This window comes from Epinephelus fuscoguttatus, linkage group LG3 (assembly GCF_011397635.1).
Source record: "Epinephelus fuscoguttatus linkage group LG3, E.fuscoguttatus.final_Chr_v1".
In the NCBI taxonomy this organism is placed as follows: Eukaryota; Metazoa; Chordata; class Actinopteri; order Perciformes; family Serranidae; genus Epinephelus; species Epinephelus fuscoguttatus.
The window spans coordinates 5,057,889-5,080,454 of record NC_064754.1 but is presented as its reverse complement, the minus strand read 5'-3'; the positions used below and the strand labels follow the sequence as shown (position 1 = coordinate 5,080,454).

General features: G+C 40.9%; 1 protein-coding gene across 2 annotated transcripts in view; it reads left to right on the top strand.

Annotated features, from left to right (window-relative positions):
• The window catches only part of lcor (ligand dependent nuclear receptor corepressor), a 120,233-nt gene that overhangs the window by 5,764 nt on the left and 91,903 nt on the right, over window positions 1-22,566 (top strand). The window contains exon 1 of one of the 2 annotated variants that reach the window (XM_049570802.1): window positions 5,260-5,358. The exons of the other annotated variant lie outside the window; for it this stretch is intronic. Coding sequence (XP_049426759.1) covers window positions 5,352-5,358 — 7 coding nt within the window. The 5' untranslated portion in view covers window positions 5,260-5,351. Of the gene's footprint in view, window positions 1-5,259; window positions 5,359-22,566 lie in introns of those variants that run through there. 2 annotated transcript variants of the gene reach the window in all.

Sequence of the window (22,566 nt, the reverse complement as noted above, 5' to 3'; positions counted from 1 at the left end):
TGCATCCAGTTCTCTTTATACATCCATGATTAACATACCTGGCAAAAGGCAAACATGTTGATACTGAAAATATCAGCAAAATGTTCACTAGCAAAGTATTTCATGTGTTTTCTCCACTCATAATGACGACAGCGTTGTTTTTTTTTACTACCTTTTTTTTTTTTTTAAATTAACATTTAACTGAACTTACAAGCTTTTGTTGCCTAAACTTTACCACAGACAGAAGTCTGGACACAAACTGGGGATTCTGGTGTCACAGTCCTGCTATTTGTATGTCATAAATGTCGTGTTTCATTAACTCAAAGAAAAATCTCTGAACATAATCCAGGCAGCATTTTTCTTTCAAGTTTCTTGAGATACATTAGAGAGACCCTGCTGAAATGGCAGCGTAGAGAAGATTACACAGTACTCTTTCTTAACATGTAGCCAACTCATCAGCTCCCTTCTCTGGACTCCAGTCTAATGTTACTTAAAGTGAAGTTTGACTCTGAGATTCTGTTTACCTCCAGAGAAGCTGCCCCAGAGAGAAGTCTGTGAAAATCAAACTTCCTGCCAATAAAGGCAAAAAAAAAAAAAAATAAAATCAAAACAGTCATCTTTTAACATGCAAATGGACATTTGTTGTAACAAGCTGACGAGCTGCCTCATCTTTAGTTGCCACAGTGTATACAGGCTGAAATAAAGACAGCAACTAACGACTGTTTTCATGATCGATTAATCTGCAGATTGTTTTCTCGCTTAATCTATTAAATGTGCGAAAATTGAATTTTCCAGAGCCCAGCTTCTGTCACTAGATGTCTCATTCTGGTTGACCAAATGTCCCAAAGATATAGAAGAACAAGGAAACCACATTTAGATGAGAGAAGTTTGGCATTTGTTCCCTAAAAAATGACAATCAGAATTGCTGCTGTTGATCAACTAAGCGATTAATCGATTCATTGTTGCATCGCTGTAGTTAACGCTTATCACTGTCACGTGATCACTTGTCTTGTTTGGGGTTTATTTCCTTTCCTCTGCGGCTGATCAATGAATGAGTTGCTGATTCTGCAAGAGGATAAGTGAGCGTGTGCAGGGTCTGTAAAGACAGCAAATGTCTCCTCCTGTATCTCATGTTTAAATCGTGATGTGCAAGATCATCCGTTTTTGCTTCAGTGTGCCATTAAGTGAACAAGATCTTCCCGATTACGTTTTATTTCTATCCATCCATCTATCCAGTCCCTCGATTACCCACTGTACTCAAAGTCAAATCCTCGTCTTATCAAGTCAACAAAATCCCTCCGTCCCTCCGCCACGCCTCCCTCTCTAAGCGGACGGCTTTTATTTCAGTAATGGACAGATGGACGCCCCGAGAGATCTGCCTGCCACTTTCTCATCTTGCTAATTCTTTTCATGGGCTTTTTGAAAAGGAAAACAAAACATGGCACATTTATCGGGAGCTGGTGGGGAGAGTGGCAACGATCCACCCATTTGACTGGACCGGGTGCCAACACTGTAAATCACCGCGTACCCTCTTCATTACACATGCATGCACACACACCCCCTGCTCGACAGTAATGTGTGTGAAAGTGTGTGTGTGGAGCTATCTCGGGGGCCGATCCATGCCAACCAGGAGCCCCGTGGGAGGAGGGCTGCTCTCTTTGGGGTAGGGGGGGTTGACTGCAATCTGTGGAAAAGCAAAATACACCACTGGCACTGAGTGAATGTCGACAGAAGGTGTGTGTGTCTGTGTGTGTGTCTGTGTGTGTGTGTGTGTGTGTGTGTGTGTGTGTGAACCATTTTATTTATCCAGAAAATGTCCACTGAGCGCTGTGCTCTTTTGCAGTGACGTCCTGACTCGCGTTCAAACGCGCTAACACACCTTTATCTAAACTGCCAGAAGGATTCAAACCGCCGTCGCTCCGGTTTCACGCCTGCTTCTTTTATCCTCCGAGCCTGAATTTGTTTCTGAGGAGTAAACCATTTCATCTTGTTTTTGCCGGCTGTTGAGAAACTAGTCAAATGTTTCAGAAAATAACCCTTTTTTTATTCAGCCTGTTAAAACAGCAGAGTGTGACAGCTTTAAAAGAACAAACTATTTTTGAGTCCCCCGAGAGGAGGAAGGCAGCTGACTTCCTAAAAAGGCCCTTTTTTGTTGTGCTTGTTGTTATGCTTCTTTTTTAATCTTATATATAAAGCTACTTCTTTGTTGTATTTTATTTTGTTTTGCCAGTGTTATGCAGTTTTCCTCCCTGGGGACCTTTCTGGTGTATCTGTTGGGAACAGGAAGCTTTTAATTATTGTTGTTGAGTGTTGGAGCATCTTCAAGAGAAATGTATGAGAGTCTTGAAACCACATGAGAGGCCCAAAGTTTGTTGTTAAAGTTTAGAAACTAAAACTGGTCCAAGTTCTGCTTCGTCGTCTTCAGTTGGTGTCATTCAGAGGTGAAACTGTTAATCCGTCATGAGACAATCAGCAGAACATTAGTTTGCAACCATTTAAATTACCAGATAAAGTTTGTTTCGAAGGAATACGTCACCCCCAAATGATCATTTATATATCACTTAACTCACCTGTGTGACTTTGAATTTGGGAACAATTTGTCTTTGCTTTTTCATTTGCATGCCTCCACAGTGAACGAAGAATCCAAAAAAAAATTTATGAATTGCAATAAAAGTGGGTCACGTTTAACAACCAGCAAAACTGTATATATACAGTATATTCCAAATGTCTTTTATTCAGTCATATGCCTTGTACGTCATAAACACATGCATTTGGTCTAAAACCTTCCTCACTTCTGCACAAACAGTCTCATGCATGGATGAGTAGCCAGTGTGTTTGAACTCCCCTCAATCAAATGCACGAGCAGAGTTCAAACGCATGTGCCTGCCCAAGTGTGCGACGCGTATGCTGACGTGATTTAATTGGCAACAAAAATGTGCGTGTTTGGAAAGCTCTGAGCATACAGCTGGACAAATGAGACTTGGATTATACTGCAGGAGTTATGTGAGAGTTTGTAAACGGCTGCTTTGACATAGTTTTGCTGTTGTTAAATGGTGGCCTGTTTTAGTGCAATTCATCAAGAACTTTCTTTGTCTCTTCGCTCTTCGTTCACTGTGAAGACATGCGGGGGAAGAATGTTTTCTTCTCAAATTCGGCGTAATTTATGGTGAGTAATTGATTTGGTCATTTCACAGAAGTATTCCTTTAAGCTAAAATAGCCAAAAACAACTGGTTTTAGCTTTTCCAGTGTCAATTTCTGCTTTCCTCCATAATAAATGGAATATTGTGCGGTTTTAGACTCTTAAGGATCATTTAAACTCTCTTTATGTCCAAAATTAGATACATCCATTTGAAACATAGTCAACGTCACTGCCCCTATTCTTTCACATGTCCTTTATAACATGGCATGGATGCATCCACTAGATGGCAGAGTCAAGAGTTTCTGACCAGACAAACGAGGCGACGGCGGAGGAGGTCGTAATAACGAACATTTTAATGCAGTGGTTCCCAGCTGGTCCAGCGACGGGGTCCAGATTTCTCCTTAGTCATTAATTCAAGGTACACACATGTTAAAACACTGACCGTCATACTTGCGTTTGGCTGTTTTGTCATGCTAGTTTGCTGTCTGTCAAGTAGCTGTCCGTTAGTCACATACTCTACAGCAGGAGATGGCACTTCAAAATATAAATTCTGTGCCGGAAATTCACTGTACTACTTGAAAATTAAGTGTTTTTTTACAAACTTGACATGTTTGCGAATCACTTACAATCCAGTCAGAATCGATCAGCAATACACTACTATAGACATGATGGTCTGTTCGGCCATCAGATACATCACGACATATGGACAGAGCCTTGTTTTCACTATATTACCAATTTGTTTCGTTTTGCCATTTTTTAAAATGTCTTTGTTGTCTCCTACGGTCGTATCTTGTTTGAACTGCACTACACTGCCTCCATGATCTCTGGTGGTACTGCTCTGTTTCGTGCATATCCGTAAGCCTTTAGAATTTGTGTACAAATATGGATGAAATGAACGCAGACTACAGACAGTAGGCTCCGTCTGTGTCTGTATATGTAACTAATATTGAGCATAACTGCTTGGACAAAAAAAGCAGCTTTAAACTTTTGCTGCTTGTGTTTCACAATATATTTTTTTTTTACTAGTTTCCGGCATTTTATAGGCCAAACAATTAATTGCTTGATCAAGACAATTCAGTGCATTAATCAGCAACAAAAACAAAAAGCCCCAGTTCTGTTCTTCATGGCCGTGTTTTTCATGTTCTGTTGTCAGGCATCCAAGGATCTCCAGAACAGTTTGAAAGCCCTTTAATTCTGTTTAATCATTTTTAAAAGGCAAAAAACAAAAGATGCAGTTTGGTCCCATGGCAGTTATCATGGTTATGAAACTCTCTGCAAGTCTCAGTAATTATACTCAGACACCCACCTTCACAGTGTACATGTGACCCAGCCCTGTGTGGAGATCCTCCTCATTATTCTGCAGGATATTGCGAGTCACAACAATAAATGATATCGAAATCATTCCCCTGAATTTATCTTTTGGTGAATCAGAACCCGACAGAAAGAAAAGCAGCGCAGAGAGGCCAATATTCAGCTCATAAATAAATAAAAACATGATATAGATGCTATAGATGGACTGTTTATCAGTTTACTGGTTGATATTTGACTTCTGCCAGTGAAGTAGCAGCATGAAATCACCCTCTGATAACGGCCCAGTCTTCTTTTATGTTTGCAGTGTTGATAAAGTCACTTATGTCCCCAAAAAGCAGAACCAGATCTCTTTTTTCGTTTTTTGTTTTTTTCTTAAATCTTACTAATGTCTGTTTGTAACAGCGTGAGATTTGATGTCACATTCTGAAGAGTGTTATAAAACACTTTTTCTTTGTCGGTGCCCTTTTCTATCATTATTTTGTATTTTCTTGCAACATTAATGTATAAAAAAAGAAGAAATAACAACAAAGATAGATATATTATATATTATATTATATAGATATATTAACAGATGAATTAAATGTAGAATTTGTCGATCCGATATAAGTATCCACAAATTTAGGTTTTAAATTGTGCATGTTAATTGTTTGGACATCAGAAATCTGAGATCTATCTGAAGTTTTGGACAAAACAACACTTCAGCTTCCTGTCTCCCTCTCTCTCTTTTCTTTCCTTGGGTCTCACCAGTGACCAAAGTCCTCCATTTCCTTAAACTAAACTTTGGTACACAGCGTCCCCGGCTCAAACCAAAATTTATGTAACCGTTCCATTGTGTGTGTTTGTGTGTTTGAGTTCCTTTTGTTATGTGAGCTACCCGACCTCCTCGGTACAGTTCTTTGGACACTGACGCCATGTGGGCTCATGCACGGTATGGAGTTTGTGTTTGGAGTACACACACACACACACACACACACGGCGCACGGTGGTGGAGAGAGGTGTCAAGGCTTTAGAGCAGCAGGAATGTTTACTTGGACCTGCCTTTAGTGAATTCCTCCTTATTCTTCCATAATGGCTGCTTTTGTGTGGAAGGTCATATTTGAGCAATTTGCTTTTCAGAGTATTTGATCAATGGCATGGAGGAGCCTGAGTGTGTGTGTGTGTGTGTGTGTGCTCTTGTACTTCTGCCTTTGTAAGGACCTCTCGTAGGTGTTGAAATTGGGGACATTTTTGGAAAGCGAGGACATTTTGTTCACTTCTTCTCAGAGCCGTGTGAGACTTGTGGTTAATCACGTAGTTGTGATGATTAATCTTCAGGGAATGCCTTATTATTATAATGAGGGAAGTCTCAAATCTCTGCGTCTCCCTGAGAATTCGCTCTTAATGGAATTAAAATAAAACTGTGTGTCATTCAGACCGTCATTAACAATGAATTAATACTTAAGTAGCACCTCGGTACTCCTGAACAAGAGGAACCGGCTAATGAGATAATAATGGAGCCTAGCAGTCGGTTAAGCAGTGTTAAGCTGTCACGGTTCAGAGTTAAAGGGACAGTCCGCAGTCAACTGAAAACGTCTGCTCTGAGTCATTAAAGAAATAATCTGCAACTTTGTCTTATGAATGAATGTCTGTCGTGTTGTTCGCTGACTCATATAAAATTAGGTTTACACAAACTCCTCGACTGCAGTGCTCGGTCAATTAATTAATTAATTAGGAAACAAAAAAAATCAGCAAATAATTTGATGATCGTTATATTGAGTATCTTTTGGTGTGGAGTGCTAGTTGGACAAAACAATTGAAGATGCCACCTTGGGTTTCTGGGGTATTGTGGCAGACGTTAATCAGTATTTTCTTACGTTTTATAGACAACATGATTCATCAAGTAAATAATCAGCCCTATTAATATAGAAATATAGTTTGTTTGAAATGAGCATAAAAAGGGAAAGAAAAAGAAGCTGCAGCATGTTGTTACCGCTCATCTCCAGTGGTGTCACCAAAATCAAGAAGACCATGTCCTCCAAAAATTAGCGTGTGTGTGTGGGGGGGTTTCAAACACGGAAAAAAACTTTAAAAACAGGAGATGGACTGTTTTCTCATTGCCTTCCTGTTTGTTTGCTCTGGTGTGTCAATGTCTGAAAATGGGTTAGTAAACAGTGAAAAGCAGCATGGAGGCCAGTGAAAATGTTACAGTGGTTACTTCTTTTTGTTTATCTGTTTTGTATATGGTAGAAACGCTCCGTCAAAATGTCAGAATTCGAAATGATTTATGGTTTAGGGTTAGGATGGCACCCGGGGCATGGCAGGTTAACAAGGGGAATACATTTTGGTCGTTTGCTAAAAAGAGGATACATTTTTCGATCGCTGTTTGAATGGAGATGGATGTTTTTTTTGTAGTGGCTGGTCGTTTATTTCATTGTCGACTAATCTGCTGATTATTTCTTCGATTATTCTACTAAACGTTTGATCAAGAAATGTATTAAAATGTTGAAAAATGTCCGTCTGTCTCTCCCATACCCCAAAATGATGTCATCTAATGTCTTGTTTCGTACTCACGACAAAGGGTTTTAGTTCACCGTCAACGTCTGCTGTTGATAAACTAATGTAGCCCAGTAGGCGATTTGGCAATTTTTAACAGGTTGGGATAGACTCCTGCGTCTAATGTCGAACTTGTTCTAAGATTCACTGCCGTAATGAAATCTGTTATTTTCTGCGTCCTCTGTTCGGATTTGACCGTTCAAAAGATCAAAGAAGCTCTGTGTTTTGTCTCGTAATGGTGCTTCACTCTGCCGCTTCTAATAATGGCCGTGGTCTTGGAACATATGATGAGACGCACTGGTTTAGAACTACTCATGGGAACAAAGAACATGGAAGAGTCTGTCCTCTCTTGATTAAAAGCTGTGCTTCGCTGTCTACTTTTGTCTCTTCAGAACACTCCATGCAAAAGTACTTTTCTCTGACTCATTTTTGCAACTGTTGTCTCTCGTCTCTCCCCTGTGTGTGTGTGTGTGTGTGTGTGTGTGTGTGCGTGTGCGCATCTCACCTGTGTTAAGTTACAGTGTTTATCTGAAGGCACAGTTCTGATTGGCTGGTTAGCCTCACATAAGATGATTTAACACATGAAGCTGGTCTGTGAGTTTCCTGTTTGCTAAACGAGTGCTATGAATGCTGCGCTGGTTAAAGTAGAAACGCTCCGTCAAAATGTGAGAATTCTCAGTGATTTATTGGTTAAAGGTCTGGGTCTGGATGTGACAGTGTTTGGGTTCAGACCCGGGGATGGCGGGGTAACAAGCTGGATGCATTTTGGCCATTTTAGTTACATGTTTTGCAACGTCCCCACGCAGATCACCTTCTGACAGCACCAGTACCACAAGTGTAGAACATGCAAACATGAGCCACCATAAATTACTGGTCATACCAGACCAAGTCAGTGGTGCGTTTTATTGCTTATAGATTCAGCAGCTTTTTATTTGTAAGAAGAAGAATGCATTATTTCATCTTCAAAAGTCTCACTTTAAAGGTGCTGTATATAATTCTGGAGAATCGATGTCTCATTCTCAGGGCGTCAGATACTCTTTGGGTTGGAAGTCGGACTGAACCACCAGCTCAAAGTTTCGGTATTTGACGACCAGCGAATTAAACTCAGTAATCAATCGTCTTTCTCCAGAGTTACGTTCAGCATCTTAAAGTTTTTATAGGACAATAGGAAAATATATAAACACTTGAAGAAGACACAAAATCAACAGATTAAATGTATAATGAGGAAAAAATGAAGAAGGTGTAAATTCAAATGATCAAGATCAAGCAAAGTGCCAGCAGCAGCAGCAGCAGCAGCAGCAGAGTTTCTAAAGTGAGTGTGAATCATTTGTTCTGGTTGTTGAGCAGTGCTTTGAGGTGAGGGCAGCGTGTGTGTGTCGACGGGGTGTAATCTGTGCTTGTTTGTTTAAAGACTCTGTACCCACTGGGCATGGCAGTGTGCCAAGCGACTGCTCCGGCTGCTGCCCACAGGTGCACCCTGGGAAATGTAGTGCCTCAAAGAGGGAGCCAGATGGACGAATCGGAACAATAGAGAGACGGTGAGAGAGAGGGTAAGAGGAGGGAGTGTTTAGGAAGGTATGTTGCTTTTATACAACAAACCCTGCGAGGACACATGACGGATGAGGTTTGCACAACAAATGACTTGGAAACAATGGGCAATTATTTGCAATTCAAAGACTGAATGGGACTTCATTATGATTTGGCCTTGGACATGAGATGGAGCACATGGAGACGCAGGTAAATCCTCTGCTGCTGCCTCACAGACAGGAACACTGTGGTTTATAATGTTCTCAGGACTTTTTATTTTTTAAGACATTTATTAGTAGATGAATAAAAGAAAAAAAAAGCTTTCTAGAAATTAATTAGCCTTGTCTTAACTCAGATGTTGAGTATTGTTTGGACTTTAAATACTATTGCTGATATAATAAATAAGCTTAAAACTAAAGTTCATCAATATCTTAATAAATGCACATTTTTCTTTAAATCTCTTTTTAAAAATTTAACAAACAAACAATTGACAACTGTCTGATTAAACAAGACTGTGAATCTGACCAATCTAATTTTATTCCACCTTTAATTTTAATTTTGATTGTAATCATTATGTGCCAAGAACATCAGTCCAAAGAAAAACAAAAAAGCAAAAATTGTAACAGATAACTGTGGGACAGATGTGTGAGATTCCTCTTACAAAAAAGTTGGAAAAATAGCAAAGACAAAAATATAAAGACATCCTGGATAGGCAGCAACAATGGCTAAGTTTACATGCACACTAATGTTCCACTGATATTCCAAATATTTTTTTATTTTAAATTTAAAACCGTGTGTAAAAGCGTATTTCACGTAGATATTCGGAATTAGGCCATTTCCTGAATGTAGCATTTTCTGATCAGATGTGGGATATGCCAGTATTACTCAAGTCTTATCAGCATTCTTTATGCATGTATATAGCACATTCGGAACTGAGCGTCTCAATTGGGTATTTTACCACAGTTTGCGTCACACGGCCTCTTGCCTGTTTACGGTCAGCTCTGTGCGTTGTCACGGAGATGTTGTACACAAACCAACTTGCCAACGGTTTGTGAGGCTGGGGTAGAGATGCATGCCCAAAAGAAAAGGCTACATTTCTGGTTGAATGGAGAAACACACCTACTTTTAAACATTGGATGTGTGCAAATATCGCAACAGTGCCCTTTTGAACAAGTTGGTGGAATATGTCGATGATGTAAAGAAGCTCCTCCAGCTGTTCCACTTTTTCATATTTTAATGTGAAGACAGCATGTTATGCACGTCACTTTGAGTATGCATGGCTGCATGTCAGTGGAAATATCACTGGAATATTTCTTATCATTACCCTTGTAAACAGCTTAGTATTTTCTGAATAAGGGAAAAAAGGGAACCTTTTGTGCATGAGCTGAGACTTACTGGGCGTGTTTCAGATTAAAGGAAAAAAAAGACAGACAAAAAATGAGTTACAGTGACACTGAAATATGCAGTTGGAGACACAGAGATTATTTGTTAACACAAAGATCACCTGTTCTGTCTCAAATTCCTCCCGTGAAGGTGTGTCTGAGCACTGAATGACTTCCTGTCCATCGGCTCCAACTCTCTGTGGAGAAGAGGATCCGCTAAATGACTCAGTTAAAAATCAAAACAAGTGTGACAGGATTAGAAGAGGAAGGCAGGACCTGAACCTGCAGTGTGTGCTCATTTTATCTGCTTCAGTTAGCTTTTATCTCTGCAGACGTGTTGTTATGGTTTTGGTCATCCTCCGCATGACAACCTGTCAAACTGGGCGCAGGGAGGAAAGGCTAAAGAGACTGAGGAGAGAGTATTTTTTTAGTTTGCACATAAAAAACCCGAGTTTTAAAGCTGAAAATTTAAACCGTGGATGTATTGAGAAAAGCATAATAGGATGAAAAGCAATGAAAATACACTGAGAGAATCCGTGCTAGCTGAGTGATGAGAATGCTGTAGTCTTCTTTACATTAATGCATTAAACAAACACAAATGTCATCCATCCATCATGTTTTCTGTATTATTTTCTGACGGCTGTCTTTAAGTGACGTCATCTCATTGCGTCCTCTTCTTCTGCAGTGGTTTAATGGCACCTGCACCTGATTTAGCGCTATGTACTGCTTATCTTGATAACCAAGTCCTACAGCCCAGTCGCCGTCACACTTAGATTTCTTTTTTCTTTTCCAAGCTTCTTAAGATGAAATCGGCTGCGTTCCCGCGGAAAACACACACCCCACAGTCCACTGCTGGGTCGAACCAGCAAAAGAAATTTTACTTGCTTCTGCAGCAGTTGCTCCTCTGATCCATTGATTTGATCAGCTCCGATTGATCCGACCACAAACTGATTAAGAGCAAGTCTTGAGTGTGATGATCCTTAATTCTCCATCCTGCGACTCAAACTCAACAAACTGCTGTTTAGGAAATGTAGAAGTCATGAAGTCTTTTGTCTGTGCTGCCTTTAGGGACCAGCAAAGACGTCCGAAGTCAGAGTGGGGACCTGGAATGATCACAAATGGACACACACACACAAAAAAGTTTGCCAATCCAGTGCACCTCAAACCTTGAATGAATGAACGAATGACCTTATTTCAAACCAAAAATAATAATAAACAAACAAACAAGACAAAGATAACCGCCCTTTCTTACATTTCCTCTTTTAACTTGATATTATTTCAACAAATTCCCAAAATTATTAACAACTAATATACAACTATCCTCAGGCTATTTACCACCCAATTAAACAAAGAAGTGATAAACCTAGCTTCTTTACAGTCCAAGTACCACCCAGTGCTAGAAAATATATATGCACTCCCCTAACACAACCTGTCCTCATCTATATATCTGCCAAAAATATCTTTTTGTATAGTTTTTTAAATTGACACACTGAAGTAGACAGACTCTTCGTAGTTGTATGAACACATTGTTTTTAAAAATTAAATTCTCCTCTTAAATTATAACCTCCCTCCCTGTCCCAAAACATTTTTTGAACGTTGCCCAGAAGTGAATTATTTCTCGCTTTTAACATGATAATTGCAGTTTTAAATTTGACCAGATCTAAAAGTTGCAATGCATGTGACTTTATAAGCAGTGTGTCGGTGTGTTCCCTGTCCCCCACACTCTGGTTGAAAGTTGCTTTTGTAGGGGCGTCGGTAGCTTAGTGGATAGTGCCAGCGCCCCATGTATAGAGGTGATGCCTCGCTGCAGCGGTTGCGAGTTCAACTCCGGCTTGCAACCCTTTGCTGCATGTCATCCCCCCACTCTCTCTCTCTCTCTCCCCACTTCACAGTCTTCACTCTGTCCTGTCCATTAAAGGCAAAACAGCCCAAAAAATAATCTGTAGAAAAAAAAAAAAAAAAAAAAGAAAGTTGCTTTTGTAAGTGTTGCCCAAACCTTTACTTTATGTTGAAACTTTATGTTTCTTTACGTTTCAAAAATGCTGTGGTTAGCATGTGGTATGGTTAGGCAAAAAACCCACGTGGTTACGGATAGAAAAGGTTAATGTTTTGGCTTAAAACACTCGGTTTTCATGGCACAGTTCTGGCAGGAAACATGGTGATATCTCGTTAAAAAAAACCAACCACCTTCCGTGCCCTTGTCCACAGTAATAAAACAACAGGAGGCTAAAAAACATTCATGTTTGGTGGCTTAAAAGCAGCTAGAAAAATGGCGACGGGTTGCTTGAACACCATCGATCTTGTTGTTTGTTGGTCTGTAAAGGTGGCCTGCAGCTTGGTAGACGTCTCCCATAGGTGACACAGCATCCACTATCCCCTCCACCTCCTGGTGACAAAGGCAGCTCATATACCACGTCACTTTAGAAACATAGATATGATACGTATGAAACGACGCACATAAATTAAAATTTTCTTTTGCCAATTTTCTAAAAATTCTGTTAAGATTTTTGCTACATTTAGATATAAACCTGGCGGTCGTCTTTAATGTCCTTTGATTTTGTCTTGTGCTGCTGTGATACTTGAATCTCTATATATCTTATCTTATCTTATCTTATCTTATCTTATCTTATCTTATCTTATCTTAAACCTGGCGGCCGTCTCACTTTCAGCTTCATTTCATTGTTCATTGTTGTTGTTTATATTTAGCGTCTTTTTCAGTCTGCGCAGCTCACGATCTTTTTCCTTTTCTCTCTCTGTTGCTAATTATCTTTGCAAATAAACTTAACCTGTACGCTGTGAGCGAGCCCTCGTCTCCGCTGTGTCAGAATGAGCTCATTTCCAGAGCCGTCGCTGCCACGTTCAGCAGCACAAGAGCCTCAGAGGGGGGTCTGTGCGATGTCAGCTCCGTTGAAAACACACAGCAGCCTCATTGTATGAAGAGCAGAACAGAGGATCGTCTCCTGTGATGGTGTCCGAAGCTGCAGGGTGCGTTGGGGTCTGACTCACACACACTCCGCCCGAGGATGACTGACCTCCTTGTCATTCTTCCACACAAAACAACAGTCAGGGCAGCAGCTCCACATACAGGCCACCGTCTGTTTGGTCCAAGACCTTTGGTGTTGGCAGGGAAATGGATGTAGCTTTCTCCAAGTTTCAGTGATATTCGCCTGCTGGCGACACTGTTTAAGATAAGCCAATCAGCTGCTGGCCGGTCGCCATGGTATCTGGCGTAGATGTCCATGGTTGTTAAAGGATGATGTCCAGTGATTTTGGTGTCACCCTAACCGCCCTGTAGCGCCACCACGAGGCCCAAATTCCCCCTGTGAAGCACATGTATCTATGGCAAACCATTTTTGAAATCTGACAAATTTCCATGAGACTTGCTGTGGATATTCATCATCCCCAGAGGATAAATCCTAATGTTTTTGGTGACCTCCTACACTCTTCTCTAGTACCGCCATCAGGCCAAAACATCCCCTGTAAACAAGACATCACAGTCTGACTGATGCTGGAATTATTGAGGCTGATTTGAAAGAATCAAGGATAGATCGAAGTGAAAGAGTTAGGAATATTATAGACATTTTATTAAACCATAACACCATGAAATTAAAATTATTTCAGATTTTCCTTTTACCTCTAAAGTATTTCTTGTTAATTACTGGCTGAAACGTCAACGTCAAACATCAGTGTTTTTAAAGTGGTGTAGTATATGAGCTTACTTTGTCATCGGAAGGTGGAGGGGATGATGGATGGTGTGACACCTAGACAAGATGGCTGCCAAGTTGCAAATTACTGCAGACCACTGTTGAAGACTAACAAACAAACAAAACAAAAAAATGGTTGTTTTTCAGCAAGTCATCGCTGCGTTCCCAGTCACCAAACATGGCTGCTTCTCAGCAAGCTGTTGCTGAAATATCCCGGGGATAGTGCCACAAAAAAAGCAGGACATTGCTGCATCTTGTAGCGGCTTGTGTGCCACCAAACGTGGGTGTTGAAAGCCAAAACACGATCTTTTTTCTAACCATAACCAAGTGGTTTTGTGCCAACCATAAGTTAACCAAAAAAAGCTTCAAGGTATCCGCTACATAATAACACAAAGATCATGTAATGTATCAGTGGTTTGCAGAAACGTGTAATGCCAATATTTTTTCTGGCAATTGGATCCCTGTGATAAGCTGAAACTTGTATCAGCCAATGCTGTTAACTTGCTTTTGTAGGAATCTGTGTCTTTCCATCTGGCACTGACCTCAAGAGAAACATTTCTAGGGAAAGCAACAGCATCAGTATTATTGTTTGTTCTGTCCAAAACATGTGTCTCGTGGTGCAATGAGCATTTAAGCCTCTATAGGCAGTTATTGGTGGTGGCTTTAGATTTTTTTTTGTATGATAATAAACAAGGTCATGCATAAAACAGAAATCAACTATTAAGAATTAAAAAGAGTCACATCAAAGCTGACAGTTTGGTGACCGGGGTCGGACATTAATGGCAACTCGGGGGCAAAAAGCCTTTTTAAAATTCATAAAACAACAAAGTAATTAAAAATAAATGGACATAAAACACCCCTGACACTTTTAAAAAGCCTGTTTTGATTTTCACCTTGCTCATATTTTATTAGTTGTGTTGACACACTTGAATGCAGCCGATGTCCCCTATGGGCCGCAGCAGGTGATTCATGGCAGCCAATGAGCGCTCGATTCTTTGTTGTGTGATTTGGGTAAAAATAATAGAGACGTTTTTTAATCAGAAAGCAAATGTGTTCACAGCCCGAAGGACAAGGAAATTGTGCCGGCAGCGGAGGCACAAACCAATCCTACACAAAATAATGTATTTGATAAAACAGCGGACATTGTAAAATACTAAAAGATGGAGGGGCGTGAGATGTTTAAATTATGTTCAAGAGGAGGAAGTGAGGCCTGCCGGCAGCTTCCAGCAGCAGGTCAGAAGTTTAATCTTTGTGGCCCATATAGAAAAAACAATTCGTGTCCATTATTTAAAAGCTAAGGCCGGTGTTATTATATACTTTCATTTACGGTCAACTGGGCAATCAAGATGTAATAGTGCATTCACTGAGGACTATTTTCAGCAGCGGATTAATCCACATCTGGTGCTCCAGTGAGTATTTGTGGCAGCAGGATGGTGTATGTGTAACTGAGCCAAAATAAACAGTGTGTGTGTACATGGTAGTAAAGGAAGATGTCACCCAGTGCAACAGTGTGGCTCAGTGATGTGGTTTTAATACTTGTGGACAGCAGTGGAGCTCCAAGATATATCAGGCTTTATATACACTGACAATATTTGTTAGGGCTGATTCATAGTTGAGCATGGGCTCTGTGCCGTTGCCTACGCCAGTGGCCCACGGTGCTGTCAGCATTTGTACTTGCGTGGTAGTGTGTCTGTGTCACTCTGCAGTGAATCTTCCAAAACGCTAGTGGGCAGTGGTGTTTCTATGCCTCTGTGTTGAGTTTTTGTGATTCAAAACACATCTAAAACATGGCTTAATGGCAACAATATTAAGTTAATAAGTTCATTCAACAGTTGTGTTCCCACAAAGACATGCTAACATTATTAGCATAACTGTATGACATTTTACATTGCATAAATTATCATAACGGCTAGCAGAGTTTTCTTCTACTCATATGACGCTAAGAGCAACATTTGGTAAAGGTTACATTACAAAATTAACTCACAAGGTTCACTCACAAAACAGTTCTTATATTAGGCATGTTTTCCAAACCAGTAAGACATGCTAAGGTTATTAGTGTAAACCAGTGACATTTTACATTGCATATATTAGCCTAGTGGCTAGCAGACTTTGCTCCTCTAATACTGGAGTGGGGTATTTACTGACGTCTTTTAAGTTGTAGAGAAAACGTGAAAGTCTCTTAAGCTAGTGTTTACCACAAACCTTATGTCAGGCATCTAAACCAAAACCTATTAAAATAAAATCCATTGACTTCGAGACAAGGGAACTGGGAACTTAATTCCAGATTTAAGGACTCATTCCTGGCGGACACTATTGTCGCCACAAGTTATTGTCTCTTATCCGTGAAATAAAAGTAAATAAAAAAGTTTAGTTTCTACTGGGGGAAATGGTTTTCAGTTTACAGAAATAAACAGGTGGTCTGCGTTTCCGCAACATGGAGGCTAGTTACATTTCTAGGGAGGTGCACGTCGGACTATGACGGCAATTCGACGCAGAACTATAAATCCCTCTGGAAAAGGATCAGTTCATTGTTGTTTGTGGCATTTGTTTACAGTTTGACAATTTTTAAAGCTTTATTTACCCCCTGTGAAAAAGAGTAAGGAAGTCATGCCATTAAAACAAAATAAACTTTATCAAAGTAGATGGTACAGCTTTGGTTTAAAATGACGTTAGACACAGTGAGTAGTAAACGACATCCTGTGGTCTTCTTCACTGAAACTCAGATGCAGATTTTCTCTCCAGACTTGAGCCATTTCTTCAGCACCGCCTACAGCCCACCTTAACTCCCACCTTACCAACCATTTCTGTTTCTTTGTCTACAAACCTGCAGTCTGTCATTCAGCCAGTCGTCTTTTTTTCCTCCCCCCAACTGACTGACTGCTGCTCTCATAGTTGCTCACATGTGTAGGTGTGCACGTTCACATACGTTTCTTGTCCTGTTTTATCAGAGATGGTGATGCACCCGTACTCCATCTATTGTTCTGCTCATTGTCTGCAAGCACAAACAGCACTGTAAAAGCAGCCGATTAATAATCTGGGTTTGGTGAAGTCGTGACGCTTGGCTGATGAGAGGCCTGAATTTCCTCCGCCACCGCCTTTTGTGTTTTCAAGAGTCTTCACCTTGAGGCAACTGAAAGACTAGAGCACACATAATGGCCCCCTGCCTCAGTTTCAGTGGTCGATCTGTGCATAAGATTAGAACTGTAGCCTTTTGTTCAAAGCTGCCGTCCCCCTGCGTCGACCAGTGTTTCTCTGTTGGCTCGATAGTGGCTATACTCAAGGAGTGTTTAGTCTGACCAACAAAGACCCCGCAAATACTTACACGTACAATGACATATATCCTTTTGCAGTTTGTAAACAACGATGAGGTACATAAGGGTGAGCATGCAATATGCAGAAGTGTGGTGGAGTGCAATACCTTGTCAAGCTATATACGGATATGAACCACTAAAGATTGTGAATGCTGCCTAAACAAATTGACCAACCTTCAGATCTGTGTGTCATTACTGAATGTGTAGAAGACATTAGCAAGTGGCCCAATATTTAGTGGCCGATTATATACATGTATTTGGTGGAGAAATACAGCGTGTACACCAGCAAGAAATTAGGAGCATGTGAGTCAGTTGTCGCTTGCGACGACATGATCTGTGGTCAATACAGAACATCAAACACCATGAAATAGACTCCCCAGCTGAAGGCAAAGACACCTTCATGTTTTTAACAGTTTCTGTTGCTACGAGCATCCTCAACGCAATCATCTGAGCCAAATTAACATGGTCATTCGCTAAACTGAAACATGGTTGCTCTAAAACTGTTGTGATCCTGTCAGAATTCTGTATAACTTAAGTCCACTGTTGGAGTATTGATTTTAGGGCTGCTCCCTCAAAGTCAAAAGTTGGAATCATCAGTTGGAGACCCCTCAGTTGACTGAGATTCCTTCAAGTCGAGTAGTCGTTTGATCATTCGTTCATTCTTCGGTACAAGCAGCTGCAGAGAGGAGGAGAGGCTTTGCCTGGTCAGGTTTTGAGATAACGTTGGAAGTGATGAATAGACGGCTCATGAATATGGCACAGTCTCTGGCTTTTGTTTGGTATCTAGTGTCAGCAAAAAAATGTTGCCCATTTCTGATTTGTCAATAGTGTAGTTTGCTTGGCTACTTCATTACGTGAGTGTCACTCCCCTGATCCCAGATGGATCCCTGACAGACTTGTTGGCTCAATCCCTATGCCCTTACAGACCTAGGACCAATTCCATTTCTTCCCCTTAGTCCTTGTCTTGGCCCTTCCCCTTGGTTCTGCGTGTTCACATGAGGGGAACGGGTTAAGAGCTAACCTGACGGAGAATTGGGACACCACTTCCCCTCATGTGAACGTGCAAAACCAAGGGGAAGGCTAAGACAAGGCAAGACAAGGGCTAAGGGGAAGAAATGGAATTGGTCCTAGGTCTGTAAGGGCTTAGGGCTTGAGTCAACGAGACTGTAAGGGATCCATTTGGGATTGGGGATCAGTTCAAACTCTCAAACTCACGATGGGAAAAAAAGGATTGAATAGTCAAATATTGAACAGCTAAATTTGACTCAACTGACATAACACTGAGTCAAGAACAACCCTAGCTGATTCAACCAAGTACAAAACAGACATTATGATGATGGTAACAGTTTTAAGTCAGTGTTTAAAGCCTGCAACCTCGTCTGGATGGCTGTGGCAAAACGTCACTTCCATTGCCATCATGTGCACGCGTGTTTTTGATGATGCTGGCTGTAAAAATGTCTATAAAACAAATCCTCACATTTGAGAGTCTTGATCAAAATAATAATTTCCTGTCAGTCGATTGATGAGTTGACTGATTCAGCTCTAGTTCAGATTTGATAAAACGCTACCTGAATCCTGACCCTATCTCCAAATAACCAAAGCCTCAATCCAGCTGTGCAACACTTTGTTTAATGTCTTGTCAGCCTAAAGTTTGAAGGTGGACAAAGATCTTCTGGCCTATTTTTTTTTTTTTGTTTGTCTTAACTCGACCACGAACTCTGATTTATGGACAGTCATTAGTCGTCAGTATGGAACAAAACAAACCTGGCAACCCCTGCTGATAATTTATGGTTACACAGTGCAGTGGGACAGTAAAATTATTTAATGCACCTTGACGCTCACAAGCCTCTGCATCTGGCTTTTACCCAGCACTATCCTGGGCACACACACTCACACTCACACACGCACGCAGTTACTGTACATGCAGACTTGGAGTCAGGCAGGATAAGTGGAGGTGACAGGGCCAGCTGTGTTGTGTGAGGGCTGGGCTGGTTGGCAGAGCTGGGGGCTCCCAGCTCTCCTCTGTGTGTGACCGTGTCACCCTCAGTTAGGTGTCAAGCCCACCAGGCTGCTGCATGCGTGCGCGCGCGCGCACACACACACACACACACACACACACACACACTGCAATAAAACTGAAGGTCAAGCAACAAACGCTGCTCTGCCGCCACCGTCACTGCCGTCACCGTCAGGATAAATGTCACTTGTATTTTTATCTCCTCCTCTCTGCTGCATCATTTCTCTCCTCTTTCACATCCCTCCATCTTTCTCTTTATTTTTATTTTATTTTTCGGTATCATCTGTCAACTTTTTTTGTCGTCTTCTCTTTCCTTCATGTCTTCTCTTTTCTCCACTCGTCCATGTCCACAAAAATTTTGTTCTGCCTTCAGTATTTTGACATTTTATTAAAACTATGTCAAGCAGTGTCACGACAGGCCCTACTTTTTCGGAGGCAGGAATAAAGGAATCAATCAGCCGTCACGGGTCTGCTGCTAGCTGAAGGATCTCTTGAATTTTTTTCATTTCATTTCTGCCAAGAGGCACTTATATTCATCAACTTTTTTATCCTGGTAGATTTTCTAACACCCACCCTCCACCGAGTGTGTGCATGTGTCTCTAGACACAAACATGCAGAGTGTGTTGCAGTGGCAGCTGTAGACATTTTCGTCTCAGACTTAATTGAGGCGTAGGCAGGTTGGGTTTTTTTCCTCCGTATTTTCTCTCTGGTGTTTTTTTTTTCAAATGTGTCCATTTTTATGATAATTTTCTTCTTCTTACTGATATTATGACTTCTTACATGTATGTGTGGATGTCATGCCGCTGTGGTCAGATCATGTGAATGTCAGATTTATTAATTATTAATATGCAGAGCCATCAAATGGTCTGAGCAGCTACATGTGTACATACACACACACTGACCCTGTGCGAGCATGTGATTTCATTATTATGTTGAGCAAAGCTGCACAATAGAGACAAAAAAAATCAAAGTGCAATTTCTGTGTGTTCAATATTTAAACTGGGAGATAAATCGTGATCCATGTGGAGCAAATGTTTTCAAAGTAATTGCTTTTTCAGCGCTTGGAAAGAAAAAGGGCTCAGATGATGTTGAGGGTTGGATCTTGTGAAAGATATTTTTCCGATGGGAGTGTAATTTGTAGTCATTTTGCATGCTTTGCTCAAATAGCTGCATGAAACATTTCACTCTGGTTAATTAACACAACAGGCTCATGCAGTTTGGAGATTTCTGCTGCCAGTGATGCAGTTTTGACAATGAAAACAATGGAAGCTTTGTCGCACGCTGAGGAGCTGAGACCCGTAGTAATGAATTTAAGGGTCAAAACCAGAAGGACAAATTCCTTTGAAATATCATCTAAAAGAAAAAATGGTTGTGAAAGTGTGGGGGAGAGGAAGCAGTGAAGTGGGTGGGGTTAAATTTGGCTGGAGGTAGAAGTCAGTGAGGGGTGACTGTCCAAAAACTGGACAGATATGAAGCAGCCTCTGTTGAATCCTCAGTATCAACAGTCAGAAATTACTTTGGAAATAATCTTCGCCCATTGAAAGCTGAGGAGAGAAGTCAACACCAACTCCCAAGGAGCATTGCGGTGAGAAACATCCAATCTCTGAGCTTAAAACTGTTGCTGTGCAGCTTATGGCTGAACTCAAGAGACTGAGTGAAGCATATAGAGACTGCAACTAATGACAAATCTGACAATTTAATTCTCAGTTAATTAATTTACTGTTTAGTCTAGAGACCAAGAGACCAAGGTGACATCTTCAAATTGATTGTTTTGTCTTTCCAACAGTCAGAAACCCAAAGATACTTAATTTACTGTGATATCAGACTGTGTTAGAGAAGCTGAAATCAAAGAATGGTTGACCTTTCTTCTTGGTGAATAAATTAAATGATTTATTACTGCTTTCAGAAACAATCTGCTGGAACTCTGATTCACACCCATCTTTGTATTCTCTGTAGCAGCAGCTGATGGGGCCCATGGGTGCTGTAGCATTTAGTGTCTTTAACATAACTGACGACAAAGTTTGAGACAGGACATCACCCTGTGGTGCTGTAACATTTTGCAGGAGACACGTGTGATTTTATTTCTGGTAACAGTGACGGATATTTCTTGAAAGCAAACTTTTGAAGGTAGATTTATATTCGATGGCCAAAAGTACATGGACACCAGAAGAATCCCATCCTTACATGGTTGTTGAACATCTCTGAGGTCGGCCACTGATGTTGGGTGATAAGGTCTGGCTTGCAGTCTGTTACAGTTCACCCCAGAGGTGTTGGATGATGTTGAGGTCAGGACTCGCAACCAAGTCGCCAGAATACATGTTGCCATTGTACGTTTCTGCAAACCACAGATTCGCTGCATTGTACGCTGTTATGTAGAGGATACGTTGAAACTACGTTTTAACAGCACTTTGGTTTAGGTGCTGTCGGGTTTAGGCACAAACCACTTGGTTGTGGTTAGAAAAAGACCTTTTTTGTGGCTAAAAAGCTGCTGGAAACACTGAAGTCTTGGTAAAAAACATTTTACATGACACTATCAGTCACAGTTAGTAAACCGCAATGATTCGCTGAAAAACAACGTTTGGGGGCTAAAAAGCTGCAGCAATAATGACTCGCTTAAAAACAACCAGTTTTTGTTGTTTGTTGGTCGTGAACATTGGTCTGCAGCTTGGCAAGCATCTTGCTGAGTTGTCTCACCATCATCACCTCCACCTCCTGGTAAAGAAGTCAGCACACACTATACCTATGAAAAATGCAAATGAAACGTATTTATTGTTTGCAGAAATGTCCAATGCCAACATTTTCTTCATGCGACTGGGCCACCATCAAGTTCTTCCACACCAAATATTGCAACTTGTATATTAATCCATTTGGAGTGAGTGGTTTCAAGCTAATTGTATTTAAACATGTAAAAAACAAGAGCAGTGTTTGGACCTTGTGAATGAAATGACACGACTCAAATCTATGTCGCTTCCTCACTGCATGAAACGCATTCTCTCTCTGGCTCGTTATCATCGCAGGCTTTTGCAATTTTGGCGTTTTATCTGCCAGTAGTTCAGTAACAATGAAAGCACTGTGCTGCACACTGAAGAGCTGACACTTGTAAGAAGCAGTAGATCTGATCCACAAGGACAAACTCATGTGAGTCATATAAAAGAGCACCCCCACCCACCCCTCCCACCCATTATATTATGGGACATTATGGATATTGTTAGATGGAGTTCAGGGGAAGACTTAAACTTGCTACATCATGATTCTTATACAAGGAGTTAATAGTTATTACAGCTGCACTTAGTTACACTATTGTGCAGTAAACTCTGCCCCTGCAACGTTGTAAATAACGTGTTGACATGATGTGACATTTTGTCACAACCGTATAAAAACAGCAGAAATGTAATCTGCAATCTTTTCATCTAAAGTCTTTTATGCACCGGGGCCATTTTTTTTTTGCAATTAACCTGCACATTAAAGTAATTTTTTAAACTGCTGTTTTTATCATGCGTACGGGCCGACTTACGAGAGAATTGCCGAAGGACTGACCAGCCGCGGCTTCTCTCCCACGTCACTGTTTATGTCACATGCTGAGCTACATGTTTTGTTTCTTGCTCACGCCCCCCATTGCCCCGAAAAAGGCGCATTCTGTATGAACAGAAGTAGGCAGGCGGC